The sequence below is a fragment of the Pterocles gutturalis genome, unplaced genomic scaffold (assembly GCF_000699245.1).
Source record: "Pterocles gutturalis isolate BGI_N339 unplaced genomic scaffold, ASM69924v1 scaffold44599, whole genome shotgun sequence".
Classification (NCBI taxonomy): Eukaryota; Metazoa; Chordata; class Aves; order Pterocliformes; family Pteroclidae; genus Pterocles; species Pterocles gutturalis.
The window spans coordinates 5,828-23,117 of record NW_010132334.1 but is presented as its reverse complement, the minus strand read 5'-3'; the positions used below and the strand labels follow the sequence as shown (position 1 = coordinate 23,117).

Sequence of the window (17,290 nt, the reverse complement as noted above, 5' to 3'; positions counted from 1 at the left end):
GTCTCTTATGCAAGCTGGGGCCAAAGGTTTTGCTTCAGGCATGGCACCGGGCCAGGCCCCGTCCAGCCTCTCTCTTCAGGTGCCTGTGGCACTTGCGTTATGTCTTTTCTCCAGTTAGAGAAATGTAACTTACTCATAAACCACATTTAATGCTCTTCTTGTTTTTTTGCCAGGAATGAGTACAAATACTTCCAGAGAATGACTACCACAACCCATGTGGAAGGTAACGTTGTGCTTCTTGTTGTCGTGTGCCCCTACTGACTAAATTCAGTTTGTGTGGTCTCAGTCATGGGAAAGACTGGTAATTTTCCTTTTTTCCTGACTTAAAAGTCCTGTTTCTGCAAGCAGCCTGCCCTTCCTCACCCTCCCAAGCCTCACAAGTATTTTGCCCCTTTTTAAATACATCATCTGCAGATTGTTTCAATTAGATAAAGAAACTGGAGGTGAATCAGATAGTTTTGGGCTGCAGGTGGTTTGTAAGTAAAAAGAATTTCCAAGGCCTGTTTCCCCAACAGTAGAAAACATCCCCTGCCTCTCTTCACCTACAACTCCAACCTTGAACAAGTTAAAACTGGAAAGGTTTTTGTATGCTGATTAATTACCAGAAGGTTTTTTTCAGGCGGTATTAGCTTATCTAACTTGTTTGCTGTAGCTCAGCCTTGGCCATTTGTTCTACCCCTCTGACCCTTGTGATGGTCATTTTGCTTGATTTTCTGACTGCTGAGCTATTCCAACACACCAGAAAACCGTAACTGTACTGGTAATATGCAGCAACAGTACTGCAGCCATGTGCAGCGTGTCTGTACACAGTCGTATACAACCATACTGGCAATATGCAGCAGTAATGTTCAGGCCCAGCAAGACCTTTGCAGCAAAGTAATGTTATAGACTCTATTGATTTGATGAGATAAAAACAGTTACTGCGGGGTGAAAAAAATGTGAAATCAGCACAAAAAAAACAGGGATAGGAATGCAAAAATTGAAAACAGCTTATTTCTTCTGTCTGGGTACTTATGGCAGCCAGAATAGACAAGTCTTGCCACATTGCCCCCATTCCTCTTTCACATTGGCTTTAGGACTTGTCTGACATTTTCGTAAGCTGTTTTAATTCTCTGACCCAGTAGACCTGGCTAGTAGGTGTCTGCAGGGACTGCCAGTACAAGGGGTATGGTAGGAGCAGGAGGCAACACTGGGAGAGGAGGAATAGGACCTCCCTGAGCCATGCAACTGGCTCAGTGCATCTGTTAAAATTAGAGCTATCGGAGACAACAGGTTTATTCTCACATTGCTGCTGCTTCTCTGTTTGCCTACGTGGTCACTCTCCTTCCCATGTGTTTTTTTCATCCTCCTGTTAAAACTGCTGTCTAGCAAAACTCCCCTGTTTGCCCAGTCTTCTGGGCAGCCTAACATGTGCCCTTGTTTTGATTGAGTGACCTATTCAATATTCTGGTTTGAAAGTCTGTTGCATATTCCGCAAAGAATGTTTAATCTCATTTTGCAACAGTCTTAAGTGAAGGATTTTACTTCTGTTTTGGAGACCTGATGCAGCCCATTGCAAGCTTATGTACAAAAAAGACAGAACACAATTGTAAGTGTCTTTATATGTCTGCAATTTGCATCTTATGTGGCACAAATAACGCATAATCACAAAAATATGTTTTAAATCTAATTAAAAGGAAAAATTTTGCACCATGCTGCCCGCAAATCTTTAGATAAGCTATGACCTTAGATGCTAGGCAGGTAAGTTGCTTCATAACCAGACCTCTTAACACTTTATGCTGCCATAAATCTTCACAGTAGGGATAACACCATTGGCTCAGAAAAGGTAAGAGAGTCACTGATTTTTGAAGTGGGAAGAATACAGTGGAGAAGCATCACCTGATCTTGCTTTTAGTCTGCTTGCATACCTGCACTGGCCACTGCTGTAAATTAGCTATTGGTCTAGACAAATCTTTGTTCTGACCCCATAGGCATCCCACTGTGAATCTTTAGTAAGAAGACATGTATTTTTCAGAACTTGTGGATTTCCTTTAGCAGTGGTGCCAGTGGGCTGTGCTAACTTATCTAAATTGACACTGCAGTATGTATCTTGGAAACTTGCTCATGAAGCTTATCTACAGGAGAAGGGTCTTTAGACACTGCCAGTAAACAACTGGAGCATTGGTTCTCTGGTGCGGTCTAGTACATGCAGCCTCTTTCAGATCGAGAAGCCAGGCGGATAGCTGGGAACAAATACTGTCTTCTCTAAAATCTGTCCTGCTGTGTAAGACTGTAAAAAACTTCCTGTTACCTTTTGTGAGTCTCAACCTCTGCATTTATTTCTCTGACATTTCTATTTGCTCATAAAAAGAAACCTCTTCTTAGCAGGGCATATATAGGAGATAATCAGGTTATGAGTGTTTGAGTTTGGTCAGAAATGATACTTACAGGTGAATTCTAGAATATGATTGAACATCTGTTGCACTTCTGCTTTAGATTTAATTTGTCTAGTTCTTCTAAAAGTTATCCTTTTACCTGGCTTTTTTTTTTTTTTAATAACACTCAAGGGTGGCAGTTATTCCTGATCATATGACTGGAATGACGGAACATGCAAACACAGAGTTGATTATTGTATGCTGCTTGAATTTGTAAAGAGGACAACAATGCTTTTTCACACTAAGAGGACTCTTTTGAAGGTGTGAGTTGGTCTCACACGTGAAGATTAATTTGGTCCTGTAAATATAGCAGAGCCAATGTCCATGTAATGCATGAAATGGGCAGTGACGTGCCTTTTTAAATTTTCTTTCAATTATAAGTTTATAGGTGTGCATGAAACTGCATTGGTGTCAACTGCCTGACAAGGCTTTGAGGCCACAAATGTGTTCTGTGTATGTGACTTCAATTTGAGAATCAGGGCCTAATCTCGTACTTCTGTTAACTGCTGAAATGGAGTTCTAAAGGGGGAGGGAAAGTCCATCAGTGTCACTAAATGACCAAAACAAATTTGGTACAGAGTACCCTTTAAGTAAGTGTTTTCTCTTTTACTCAGGTAAACAGAATGCAGTGATAATGGGTAGAAAAACCTGGTTCTCCATTCCTGAGAAGAATCGTCCTTTAAAAGGCAGAATTAATATAGTGCTTAGCACGGAGCTCAAGTATGTATGGTGAATAATAGGCCTGTAAAACAAAATAAAAGGCTGCACCTAAAAATGTGTATAGCGATACATCCTAAAGTCATTCTAAATGCAACATTTTTGATCTCTGCTATTGGTTCTGAGTGATATCACTACTTTAGTTTTTTAATTGTTATTTCTTTTACTTTATAATTAAATCACAAGATAATTGTCATTACTTTGCGTAATAAATACTAATCCTGCCTCTACACACAAACCATCTAGCAATTATCAGTAGTCTTTCAGACACATGTATTTAACTGTATTTCTCTAGTTCCTGGTTGGATAGGTGGCTCTTCTTCTGTTTTTTGAAGTTTTATTTTTATGAACATTCAAGGAAAAAGACCGGTCATTTTTCGGAACTCCCTTCTTGAATGCATCACCCACAGTCATCCAAGTATTCTTGACCAAAAATATCCACTTATAATAGTTGATCACTTTGGAGGATGTTGGTGGGTTTGGGGCTAAATATCAGGGGTGGGAGGATAGGGGCTTTTTGTTTACTTGTATTGAATGAAATTCTAATGTTCTAGGATTCAAGTAGAAATCTGTATTTAATTTTATAGATGTCTAGATTTCTCAGTTATGCTTTTTTAAAAACATGATATAAAATTTCGGATCAGTAATTTATAAAACCTCATAAGTCATTTATGATTAAACGGTGGTTTATTAAACAATCCTGCAGTCAGATGAGAATTCTAACATCTAACAGTGTATCAATGATTACTAATGTGAAACATTTAGTCATTTTTTAATTCGGCGAAACACATTGTATGTCTAGATTGTATTGATTATCATGATGAATGGTCCTTTAACTATTTAGTAATAAAACTAGGCTTTTTCTAGGGAAACCCCGAAAGGAGCACATTACCTTTCCAAAAGTCTGGATGATGCTTTAGCTCTTTTGGATTCGCCAGAGTTAAAAAGTAAAGTAGACATGGTTTGGATCGTTGGAGGCGCTTCAGTTTACAAGGTATGTTTAGAGTGCTCCTAAATTACTCATTTTGTGCAATGGGATGAGAATGGCTTAAGTTCCTATTACTTACACTTTAGGAAGTGCCTTTCCTTCATGTGACCCAGCAAACTCCAGTGATTCCAACAGAACAAGTCTTGGAGAGTAAAATTTCAACTTGCAAGTTTAAAATATCTTTACAAGTAACCAAATGTTGCTCTTGCTAATGGTGTAGTGTCATATAGTCATTGTGCCTTTGAGACCTTTTCTTAAGTACCTAGATTGTTAGATTTTTACACCAAGACCCATATTGTTATGTTTATTTCACTGAGGTAGTAGACTGACTCTGCAGAGGATATGGGGAAAAAGGAAAAATGATTCAGCATTTTTTAGCCAGAGCATGACAGATACTTTATACAGGTAAGAAAAGAGGATTTAGAGGGAGATGGCAGGTGATGGTGTCAGCAATAAAAGCAAATAATCATACAACAAAACATAGAACTGACTCTGTTTTCCCATCCAGCAACCAGGTGTCCATACTGTTCCCACTCCCCAGGTTTCTCTTGGTGTCTAGAGTGTCTTGGTATTCAGGTGTCTGTTCAAGTGCCAAAAAGGTAGCGTGTGTCACTTTTTTCTTAGGACCATCTTTGCACAGGCAAAGCCCTGTATGAACTGCCCTGTTTTCCCACAAATGCAATGGTCTTCCTGTCCTCAAGTAAGATACTGGCTGTGCAACGTGAAGGTCTGGAGTAAAACCTATTTTCTTGCTGCCCTGTGTTTTCTCAGACATCTTTCTCCCTTCCCCCAAACCCTTCCTCTCATCATCATTTTATACATATGTAAAGTTTAGTTAACTCTCCATGCCTCCACTTGCATCCCTAGGGTCAGCCTTTCGGCCCCTAACATTCAGGGTTCTGCCCTTTAACTCCCAATTTATTTTGTCTTCTTTTGTTAAGTGCTTGTATTTATTGTCAAACAGTACCACAGAAAAGATTATGGCCATCAACCCTAGTCCCTTTCATGTCAATCGGGAGAATATGGAACAAGGACAACAATAAGCATTCTTTCATCTGAGAAAAAAATCTTAATTAAGAATTATAAAGCAATTTTTTTTATAGTAAAGGAAAAACAATTCTGTTCTTTAGTCATTACAAGTATGCTGGGAAATATACTCCACTTCTTGTTTGGCAGTTGAACTTCAGGTATATGATGAAAATGCCCTCATGCTCTTGGTAGCAAATTAGGGCTGATAATATGCTTTGTATATGGGGTGGGAAAGTACATGTTCTGATATTGCCTTTGCAGCGTGTGTCTTTCATGAATGTCTTCTCTGTGTCTTAGGAAATGCATCTCTTACAGTAAATAAAGGGAAGTAGTTTGATATTGCTAAGGTTGTAGGAAAAATAAGATGCATATGCAAATAACCTGTAAAACACTGTTGTTCCTCTATCTTTTTTTTTTTAAACTTATGTTTTATAATCACTTTTGTGTGGGGTGAAGTCCACCACGTATTTGGTATTCAAATGCTTTCAGTCTGTAATCAAGTATTACAGAAGTAACCTGTCCTTTACACTCAGACGTTAAAATGCCTGCTTCCAGGCTTCCGGGCGGTAAAGAGCAAGTTTAGTTCTGCGACAGTCTTTACGTTGGGCATGACTGCCCAACGTGAGCAAGAGGCTAGACTAGGCTTCTGCCTGTAATTCTGCAGGATGCATAGTGTGAGCAAAAGCATTTATCCCTTCTGTGCAATGGCCGCATACTCATTTAGTGCTGCGAAGAGTGATTATCCTTGCATATTCCTCCAGGAGTGTCTGTGTTGTAGACTTCTAATTTTAGCTGTTTTTCCAATGTCTGTCTGATATCTTGTAGAAAACAATGCAATTTTTTAGACTATTACTCGCCAATACTTAGATTATAAAAAGACAGTTTTGATTGAGAGTACTTTTGCAACATATTACTTGTGCTGATCAGTGTAAGGAAATATCACATAATATTTCAACTGGTTTTCCCCTTTCAAGCATCTACTCAGCATGTTTCGAAGGAATTTGTAGTTCATTAGGGAGAAAGCTGACAGTTTTATACAGATTCCTGCATTCAAACTAGCTTAGTGATCTTAATTTAAAAGGTTTGATGGAAACCATACACCTCTACCAAAACTGCAAGTAATATTTTTAGTGCCTGAATTAAAGATTTGCAAAGGATTACAGGAATATTTCCATTATTCCATGTAGAAATATTTGGGAAGTAAAACAGCAATTGGTAATTGAAGTGAATAATTTTATTCAGTAGTTATAGGTATTTGCTTTTAAAGCATTATTTTGGTTTTACTATGTTGTACGGCTCAAAAGTTTAGAGCTGTTTGTGTTTATTAGTGCAAGCCTGTAATGGAGAAAGCGTCTGTAACTACTTCAGCAGGTAAGTGCAACAGGAGTGGTTTGAAACAGGTAGTGCTAAGGACCTGACGTTGCCTCTTTTAGTACATTAGGGAGTTTAACTGAAAGTTCAAATCTTTCAAACCGGATAGAGCTTTATGAGGACAGACCTTGATGAGGAGAGCGGGCCACTCGAGAAAGCACCATACTTTTCTTTTCATTTTCCTCCTGCAGATGATGGTCCCAACCGCCATCAACCATTTTCTATTCCTGATCTTGTACCTGGCTCCTCCTACTCATTTACAAGTAGCACTACTGTGCCTGCTCAGTAAATTCTCTTCTGCATCTAAGCATAGCCATACAACAGTGCAGCAGAGAGTTGTTTTGCACCAGGAGGAGCTAGTCCATTGTGATCTCAGTAAGAAGGGCACCCAGGCTCTGTAAAGTGTCATTTAAAATACTGCTAATTAGAGCTAACACTTTAAAGAAGGACAGAATAGTGTAAGTAATCTTGCATCCTCATGGATGCTGAGAACTCCCAAGTTGTGTGGCATTGAATGAGCATGCTGCGCAGAGCCTGTTTTGGTCATTCAAGCTGTTAGACAACTTTCTTACAAGAAAACAAATCTATTCATAATTTCTGCTGTCAAACAGAAAGGATGTTTACATGAGAACTTGCTGTTCTTTTAGATAAAAGCAAGGACATGCAGGTGGTATAGTCATTGGTACCAAGTGGGAGCTGCCTGCAGCCTCCTGTGTTACAGTCTTCTGTCTGAGCTTATCCTGTGGCCAAGGACTTTATGCAGCACAGTACAGGGCTGGGTCTCTTCAGGTTGATTGTTATATAGATTGCTAACTCCTTAATGTACAGTGACTGTCTTTCAGTCAGGATCACTACAAAAGGGGACAGTAATCTCACACATGCACCCAGTGCACACGCTTCAGGAGGGCTGCTTTGACAGCCTGTCACAGGCTGTTGTGGATGTCTTAAAGGCTGAGCTTGAAGATGTGGGGATAACAGCTTTGTTGGAGTCTTCACTGTAGCTGCTCTGCCTTGGTTGGTCTGTGTCTCTTGGAACAGGGACTGAGCTCAGGCTGGTGGCATCCCATTGGTATGGGGATCCTGGAGAATAAAAAGTAGATGCAGAAGGTATTGCATGTGAGGGTGCACAACTGAGGCCATCTGCCAACAGCTACTACAATAGCTTTGCCATTGACAACACTTCCAGAGTCCATATCATTATTCAAGAGAGTGGCTTACTGTCCTGTGGAGCATTTTAGCACCAGCTCCTAACCTTAGCAACTTCTGATCAGTTAATCAGTTTGGGATGGGGAGGTCTGCCATTATCAGGGTTGTTGTCACTGAGCTCCCTGGAGCAATCCTTCAAACCATACTTCCGTAGGTGGTGTGAGGAGGGAACATGCTCATGGTCTTCCAGGCTTTTGCTCTCTTTGGTTTCCCACACCCTTTTTGGGTGCTGTGGGCAGCACGCACATCTCAGCTAGGTTCTAGACCCAGAGTAGCAAGCCAAAAGGGTTACCAAGGGTGGCCCATGAACTGAGACAGATTCATACATGTTTCAGGAGGTTTCCAAAGAACCTCAGACTGAAAAGGGATGCTTGCACCTTCTCTCTGCAGAGGCTCATGCAAGATGTTTGAACAGCTACCTTACCTGAAATAGTGTCTCTTCTGTGCTTCATGCTGCCCTGCCCAGACACCATGCTGAAACACGAGCCTGACACACAAGCCTGGCTTATCCAGAGAGTTATGCTGAGGTGGAGTATCTACCCAGATGTCTGAGCGCAGAAGGGCAGTCTTTGTGACACAGGTGTCCAGCCTGTCTCGCAATCTCAAGTACAGATGGCTGTTGTGCCCTGCTCAGCCTCTAAGAACAGAGGCAAGCAAAGGTGCTAGAGCATGCACTCCAGGATGGCATTTCAGGGCAGGGTGCTGCCCTTAGCAACAGAGAGGCAAGGGATGGAACGGAGGCAAGGGACTGCTACTGTTTACAGCCTCTTTCTCCTAGGGCTGTAGAGGAGACAGGAGCAAGCCTGACAGTCTCTGAACATTTATAAGGACACAGTGCAGCTGCCTGTTTTTTATGGCCATCTTCCCCACTGCTCCTAGGTTCTCAAGGACACAGTTCTCTCCAGGGTGGTGGGAGCGTTGGCATAAGCTCACATCTGCATCAAGTCCTGTGAAGAATAGAGGAAGGTGAGCTCTGAACAGGGTGGCCATCCAGGACGTCACATAGGTTACGTTAGTGCTGTGTTCAGCAGCATACTCTGGAAACTGTCTCTTCTTGACCTCTGCAACAGGAAAAGGCAGAGCTGAGTAGAGTATTGGTATTAGGAAGGGAGAGCAGAAACGATTGAAAACAGCTCCCGTAGTCCACTGGGTGTTCAAAACCTGATGCAGCCTTCATCTTTTTAAGTTTGACATGACATTGATCACCTCATCAAGTTTGTAATCTTCTGATAGAGCCGCAAGGTAGTGCTGTTGCCTCCATGTAAGTTTTTGGACTTCTTACAGCACAGGTTTACAAGTTTCATTTCTTTGGATCTCAGTGTGATGCTGTACTGGATAATCTGCACTTTTCTGGGTCTTCTGAGTTCCAGAAGGAGTTGATGTTGCTTTTGACTGTATGGATGTGGAAGGAAGAGTGTAGCAGCCCAGCGGTGGCCAGTAGGTCACAGCAATTACGAAGCCGCTATGTATCATGAGAGGCACTCCATGATTTTGCATGAGCACTTGATGTTTTGCAAGCCATCTGCTGGCTCATGAGTGCTTGTTGTGTGCAGGAAAACTTATGGTCGTAACTCACTCAGTGGTTCTGGCCCTTGAGTCCCTGTTAGCCCTTGGAGCTTAGCAGACATGTTCTGGGAGCAGGTTTTCTGGCTTGGTTTCATCCTCCAAAAATTTAATTTGCCCACACCAAAATTCCTCCCCTGTACAAATAAAGCATGGTGGTTGGGGGCAACTGGAAGTTTCATTTCAAAACCATGTTTCTGTTCTGAGTTAAGACACTAATGTAGATGCACTCTGCGTGGAGGTATTGTCTCTTAATTGAGCAGTTACAGTCTTGGCTTTAAGTGAAAAATAGTGCTGCCTTGAGATCCTAAGGGAGTCTGGTCACTATAAATTACATCAGTGTCTCTTAACTGGATTTAAACTGTGTGTCTTAAAGTGATTAAAAACAACATTCAGATTTTACTAGGAATAGAATCTATACATCCAGCACATCCCCAAATATTAAACAGGGACTTTTAAAAAAAGAAAACAAAACAAAACAAAACAAAAACAGATGTAGCTTTACTTATGTGGATGATATGGTCTTATGCTGTGTTTTTGGTGGAGTATTTAGTATAAATCTTGCTTTGTAAAAATAACCAGGCACAAGTCCCTAACAGTGAACCTACCAGTGGAAGAAAAAAAAAAAAACAAACAAACAAAAAAAAAAAACTAGTAAAAAAAACTTAAAAAGAAAGAAAAAAGAATTGAAAAATTTATGACTCAGGTCTTCATAACCAAGGCCTTTTTAGTAAAACCAAAACAGGCTATATGTCAAACAGGTTTTCACCTTGATAAAACAGTTTTTCCTACGGCATCTTGAACATTTAAAATTGTCTCTTCTAATTTACGTGTTCCTACTGAGTTTGTTGCTTTCTCAATGCCGCAGAAGCAAACAATGACACTCAAGGTCACATTGCTGAAGTACAGAATTGTATTCATGTATTAAATTTGGAGAACAAACTTGTAATTTCATAACAGAACGAAAAGTTCTTTCATAAGAAGTTTTGTTGGTTTTGCTGTTTAGTTAGTATCTAGGCTGGCCATAACAGAAAATAGATCCTGGTGATAAATTGTGTTTGGGGAAATTCTTCAACAAAGAGGCTTGAGCTGGAAAATTAAATTCCCAGTGATCTCCAAGGGAAAACTGTATTCATGCTCAGGTGTCTTCTTATGTATTAGTATTTGACATATGGTGTTTGGTAATCTACCCCCTTTCATTCTTCAAACTCATTGAATTATGAAGTTGCTATTCATATTTGGTGCAGCAAGTCTCTTGCAGATGATTAATTACCCTCTTAAATAGTTTCTTGGCTAAGCATATAAGCTTCACTGGGTTCTGAACGTCCTGAGTGGGTTGTAATGCCACATATGCTAAAGCTTCAAATCTTTGCTGTACCATAAGGATCGCTTCTTTAAAAGAGAGAAGTATTAACAATTTGAGTCACTAGTGATTTTTTTCAAGCCTGCCAAAACTTTACTAGCTAATACACTAAAACATACATTTTAAAGGTTACGTTTAGTATCTCTGAATTTCCTGTAAACTATAAAAGAAATAACAGCAATTTTTCTACATTCCCTCTGTATAAGATAAAGCAGTTTTTATTTCATACTTATTGGAATAGAGACTAATGTGTATGTTACCATGTTTTTGAAGTGTTGCATTCAGTCTGAGATCCACTTACAAGGGAATTGTTCATTAGAGTAAATATGCATAATGTATATTTCCTTGATTAAAATCAGAGTTAAGTATGTCAACATTCTATCAAATCAGCACTATGCATCCTCTAACTTGTCTTCTGTACCAAAAAAAGTGGTGAAATAGAGTGGAATGGACAGGACAAGAGTGAACTGAATGTCAGTGAAGAACTACCTGAATCCTCATACAAACGCCAGAGTTGTGAAAAAGTGCCTTCCCATCCTGCCAGGTCCAAACCAGTAGTTTGCAGAGGTGGTCGGAGTCCAGTCCTCTCTGGACAGGTTCCTCTAGAGACTCCACATGTGGAAGGTTTGGTGTTTGATACAAAATTTATTGATCTAGAGTTTTCCAAAGTTACTGTCAGGGAACATGAAGGACCAGGTGCTCCCAAAGGGACAGGACTGTGGGCAATAACATGACTGACATGGGCCTCACCAGGCAGGGCTCATGGTGATGAGGCAGGTCTACAAGGCAGGATCAGACCCTATGAAGGTAGCCAGAGTCAGACATAGCTCTGGGAGGACTAGATGTGACCGTGGAGACAGGCCAAAGCCAGGTCCAGGATGTCAGCCCATGATGGGATTCAACTTAAATCGCAATACAAGTGAAACTTACACTTAGCAGAGTAACTTAAATATAAAGTCAAATCACTTTACAAACGTGTTTCTCCTTCTTCTCATCACTGTACCATGTTCACTGTCATGACGGTAGGCATTCCAGGGTACTGAGAAGGAATGTGTGTGTTGAAACCAGCTCAAGCGTGTTGCTCTTCTCCAAGTTCTTTTTGTTTCTTGTTTAGTATTTGTGTGCCACATACACACACAGACCCACAGAGCAGGTCTGGCTATCTCAGGAAGCATTTGAACTTTTTTTTATCAACTTAGGGACAAAACAGTTTTACAACTGGCTGGTTCACTCGACTCACAACTATTTATCTAGAACGAAGGTCACTCTTCAGTCCCCTTTGTGCTAAGTTCAGCTTTCTTTGTAACATCTATGGTCAGTCACTCCAACTCTGTATGCTCTTCCCTGACCTGTCTTGGTGGAACAGACTTCTTGCTGAAGCAGAATTCCCATAGAGCTGGATAGGAAGTTGATTTATTCCTCTACTACAAAACAAAAGTATCTTTTTTTACAGAACATGGTACATTTTTATTTGCTAAGCAGATTATTCTTCTTCTGTCCTTCTGCAGGTGTATGTTTCTCCTCTTACCTCCCACCTTTGTTTAAAGAAAGAAAAAATGTGGTATTTATGTGTAAACTGGGTGAACACCAGTTCAAGGCAGTTGGATGCTGGCGTGCTGTGACTTACTCCTTCCATTTTAAGCCATTCTCTAGTAATAGAGCAGCTTTTCTAGAAACTATCTTCTCAGCAGTGATACCAATTAATTATATGGGATTAAATTTGCTCTTGGTTCCTGTACTTGTCAAAGTAGTACCTAATAGCATGCTGCATGGTGAATCACCTTTAACAAAGAGCATTGCTCATTGCCAATTTAAGGGAAAAGGAGAAACAGCTGTAAACTTTTCAAAAATATATTGTAACCAGGCACTACTATAGCTTTTAATGAGTTAATTTAATGCCAAGAGACTCTGGAAGAGGTGACTTTTCAGTCTGAGCTGGAGAAAAAATGTCTTTTTTTACTTCCTGAGTTTGTGTGAATTTGTTACCGAGGAACTAACCTAGCAGGTGTCTGCATAACTGTTTTCATCCAAGGAGCTTGGAAACTTTGTTGTTGCTGTTGTTGTTGTTGTTGTGTAACTTTAAATGCATATTATCAATTTACCATAATCCAGAGATCAAACTTTGAAGTTAAACTAATAGGTAATTTTATCACTGGAATTGCAAACTAATACAGACTAAAAATACATTATAAATCCTTAGCAGTACTCTTAATTAAACATTGGAAGAAATTACCTTGAGGTATGGGCATCTCCCACTGCTTAAAGCTTCCTGTCCTTCAAAGAGTTGTGATTCAGAAATTGCTTGTTGAGACTAGGCCATACTGCTTCTTTCTTCTCACAGGTCTACTCATCAGTTTTGCTTAATTATGTTAGATGCTCCAAGCTCTGAAATAGGTATTGCTGCCACTTAGCAGGTGGAACTTCTGCAAGACAAAATTATCCCTCTAGAAAGTGCTCTTGGGCAGAGTCCAGAAGAGATTCACAGTTCAATTTTCACAGCTTTGCTTAAATCCCATAATATATGAAATAGTAACTGATTTTCGGTTTTAGATAATGTATGTGGTGTGCTATCTACAAGTAGAAAATCTGGTAAGACTCTTATCTCTTGGCTCTGTATGAATGCTGCCATGGTGATGGCTGGTGCAGGCGGAACAAGAATTTGGAGAGTTGGTAAAGAAAGCTAGTGTTCCAAATATGAACTTACACTTGATATTTTCTTGCAGACTTCAAATAGTGTTATAAAACAAGAATATTAAAAATGTTAGTAAACAACACTAATTCATGCGTGGTTGGGCTGTTTTCCAGGGAGCAATTCAATTTTAATTGTTTCTGTTGTTTTTAAAGGAAGCAATGGAGAAGCCAATTAATCATCGATTGTTTGTGACAAGAATTTTTCAGGAATTTGAAAGTGACACATTTTTCCCAGAAATCAACTACAAAGACTTCAGACTTCTCACACAGTAAGTATCGAGATGCATACTAGTCTTCAGGTGTGTTCTACTGTTCAGATGGAAGACTTAATAAACTAATTTAAATGTGTAAAGGTCCTATGAAGGCCATGTTCTGTTTTGAGTTAGAGGTGCTTGTCACTCTGTTTTTTCCCCAAAGCCATATTTTACTTTACTTTGACCTGGATTGCACCACACTCATTGCAGCACAGAGAGGTCATTGGAACTTGCTGTGTTCTTCAGCCTTCCTATAATATTTACAGTAAAGAACTGCATTTGTCATTTTACTTGAAAAATAGCTTTCTTGTTGTTTCTCACTTTAGAATTGCTCAAATATTTACTAAGCTTCAGAACTCTCAGTATTTTGTTAGGCAGTGATATTTAGCCTCTGAATGTCTTTGGTAAATTGCCAAGGACAAATTAAATGGGTTTGAGCAGGGATGTTTGAGCCTTTATAGGCTCTTCCTAAGGTTATTCCTTCCTCTTGAGAAAATTATTTCTTCCTAACAAACTTAGTAGTAACAAATATTAAACTGTAAGTTTCTGTCTTTCACTGTGGTTTCATCTCTGTTATCCTTGCCATATTCCAGTCATTTTTTTTAATCTCCTCTCCAATGAGATTACATCTAACAGGAGGCAGGGAGGTGGCAAAAATTAAAGTGTCTCCCTGAAGAACCAGGAAGGAAAGGACCTCTTCTCTTCTTGCTGCTCCCATTTTAGTTCCCAGCTGGTTACAAACCAGCAGTGGAAGAAATAGAAAGTATGGCAAGTCAAGGTCTCTGCATGGGGCACAGGAATGGATTAACACTGAAGTGGGGGAGAATAGGTAGGGGCAGGAAAGGATGCAGGAGAGACAAACAAGGTGAGTGGAGAGGGCAAGTCACCTTTTTCAACTAATATGATCTGAACTGTGCTGTGCAGTATCACAAGCCTACTTCAGTATCCTGATGTCTAACCCAAAGCTCCTCTCTCTCCCTCTTTGCTGTTTGGTTTTGGCCAGTGTACTGAAATGAGAATTTGGTCTTAAAACATGAATTTATAAAATAGCAGATAGTTCCCCCACTAAAGTGGAAACCTGGTAGAGTCAAACTTAGCAAATAAATTTTAAGATTTCCTTCTCCCTCAAAGTCACCACTACTCATACAAAATCCTTATTCTGTCACAGGGAGCTGAAGAAATTTTTGTAGTGTCTACTAATAAAAACTGTTTTAGTAAATCTGGAATACAGAGCAACACTTTGTATGGTAGCAGTCAGCTGCTTCTAGAAGCTCTCATAGACTTGTGAGAAACCTTTACCACAGCATTTCCTCTAAACCATCTGAGGAAAAGCAAAGCAAAAAAAACCCTAAAAGTGTTCTTGTAACTTTGCAGACATCTTAAATTACATGTTGGAGGCTTTAATAAAAATGTTGGGGTTTTTTGATTAAGCCAGAAAGGTGGAGCTTTTTTTGTGTCAGAGTATGCTTTCTTGATTTAAAAAGATATGCATACAAGTTGCTGATAGTAGTTAACGTGACTCCTAAAAATAGTTTGTACTTAGTATACGTGTTGTAAGGGTGGTATTTTCATCTCCTTTTTCAAACAACTGTCTTTTCAAATTGATTGGATAAATTACAGGTAACTCATAATGCAATTTTTACCTACTTGTTGGCTTTTGCTTTTTTTTCTCCCCTCTCCAGGTACCCAGGTGTCCCTGCTGGTATCCAAGAAGAGAATGGTATTCAGTACAAATTTGAAGTGTATGAAAAAACAGTCACGGCACAATAAATGAGGCTTTTTGTACTTCTCTGTAAGAGCAGGCTTTTTACATCATGAGATCTTACTGAGTGCAAATGTATATTAAATTACTGAGAGAAAATCCTGCCTAATAGTATAATACCTCAGTAGTGAATGATTCCAGAAAACACACCCCACACTCTGAATGTACACCCTGCAGTTGAAATGTGACCATGGTCAGCAGCATGAAAGAGGTAGCTCTAAGGAGTATTGCAACAAAGGTTGCATGAGACTTTGTACTGACCTTTACAATTGTTGCGACCCAGCTGGTAGAACCACCCTGGGTGGGATGAGTGGGGTTCGTGGAGGTTCTATATATACATTCCGTTGGGGCAAATTAAGGTGAGACAGCACCAAAGAATTGCATACTGGCTTATAACTTTAATGCATATAATTGTTTAGGGAAAAGGGAAAATGTGGGGTATACAACAGAGTCAAGGGAAAAGGAAAATCACTTGGTAAAGACAATCCATGACAACACTACCAACCGCCAATAACACCAAATCTTACAGCGATGTGATAACGACAGCATAATCTCCAACAATACTAAGAAACCCGCAGCCGCTCACAACACTTGCAATCACTTTTCAGTATTAAAATAAACAACCTACAGAAAACCTGCTAAACAAGCCCCAAAAGGAGCTGGCATAAAACTTACAAGGTGTTGCCATATGTGCCAGAGAGAGAGATCAAGGGATACTTGAAGAGAAAAAGGGAGGAAAAAGAGAAAGAAAAAGAGAGAAAAGTTTTCACCACTCTTTGGATCCTTGGAGAAAAGCGTTGACATCTTGGTGGGGGGCGAGGGTTGCTTGATCAGTCTGTCTGCATCTCAGGAGTCCTCAGGTGGTGGGCGCAAGCAGGCTCCTTCTCTTTGTTTATTCGCCTTTTATAGGCAGAGGCAGGGCCTTACTCAGCACGGGTTTGCTACTTTGTTGTAAGAGCAAGACTGAGTCCATTGTTAGACTCAGCAGGAGTTTGATGTCTATCCTTGATGGCCTTACTCAGCAGGGGTTTGCCAGTCCATGGAGTAAGGCCTTCAGCGCATTCCCCACCATCTTATCTACAACTGGACATCAGGAGGCTTCGATTGAGTCCATTGTTAGTAAGGCCTTTGGTGCATTCCTCGCCATCTTCTTATCTACAACTGGAATGTTTTGAGACACCACGAGCCTGGACAGTCAATCTGCAGTCTGCAAAACTGCACGAATAGTCCTCCACAACAATACACAGCAGCATCCCTAATAATTCCTTGAGTGATGAAAGGCATGAGGCGGCATCAGAACCCATCTACCTAAACAAACATTTTGAGTATCTCCTAACTCAAAACATCTAGCATTGAGAAAGCGTCAAAAGTCCAGGGTTTGACTGGGATGGTATATATAGTTATAACAATCTTTAAAACATACTGGTGTAGAGGAAAAGGTAATCAAGTTTGAAAGCATAATGAGAGAAATGGAGCCAGGAAGTCTCAGGCAGCAGTTCAGGGATACATTGATCTTTCATGGAAGTCCTCTCTTGTCTTAACCATCCTGGGTACACAGCCTACTTCAAGCCTTTTGGCTGAAAGCACTAATTTACAAATTAATCTGATAAAGGAGTTTTAACATTTACGTTAACTTCACACCCATGTAAAGGCGTGCTGCTCTTATAAAGAGTTGCTATGTCAGTTTTACTACTGCCACTTTGCAGTATAAGAATATAAACATTGCTTTCTTAACAGAATCTGTGATCTTATGTGTCTTCTAAATGTTATCAATGCAGATACAGAGTGTTAATTTGTTGGTGTGATTTTGAATATTCTATGTCATACAAATATGGATTATAAGCAGATACTGTGGTCCTGTTTACTCTTCCATTAAATAGAGATAGTATAATAATGTTTTGCATTATGTTCCCTAAAAGTAGGGAGCAATAA

General features: G+C 39.9%; 1 protein-coding gene across 1 annotated transcript; it reads left to right on the top strand.

Moving 5' to 3' along the window:
* The first annotated feature begins 177 nt into the window (after positions 1-177).
* Positions 178-15,386, top strand: DHFR (dihydrofolate reductase). The gene is made up of 5 exons (XM_010080864.1): positions 178-223; positions 3,029-3,134; positions 3,999-4,125; positions 13,496-13,611; positions 15,279-15,386. Exons 1-5 carry the CDS (start codon positions 199-201, stop codon positions 15,364-15,366), a joined length of 462 nt encoding a protein of 153 aa, XP_010079166.1. The 5' UTR covers positions 178-198; the 3' UTR covers positions 15,367-15,386.
* The last annotated feature ends 1,904 nt before the right edge of the window (positions 15,387-17,290 follow it).

Excerpts from the sequence above, each read along its gene's own strand:
- DHFR (XM_010080864.1), top strand. The coding sequence starts at position 199 with ATGACTACCACAACCCATGTGGAAG. Across the intron at positions 3,135-3,998 it reads GTGCTTAGCACGGAGCTCAA|GGAAACCCCGAAAGGAGCAC; the intron begins GTATGTATGGTG and ends GGCTTTTTCTAG. Across the intron at positions 13,612-15,278 it reads GACTTCAGACTTCTCACACA|GTACCCAGGTGTCCCTGCTG; the intron begins GTAAGTATCGAG and ends TCCCCTCTCCAG.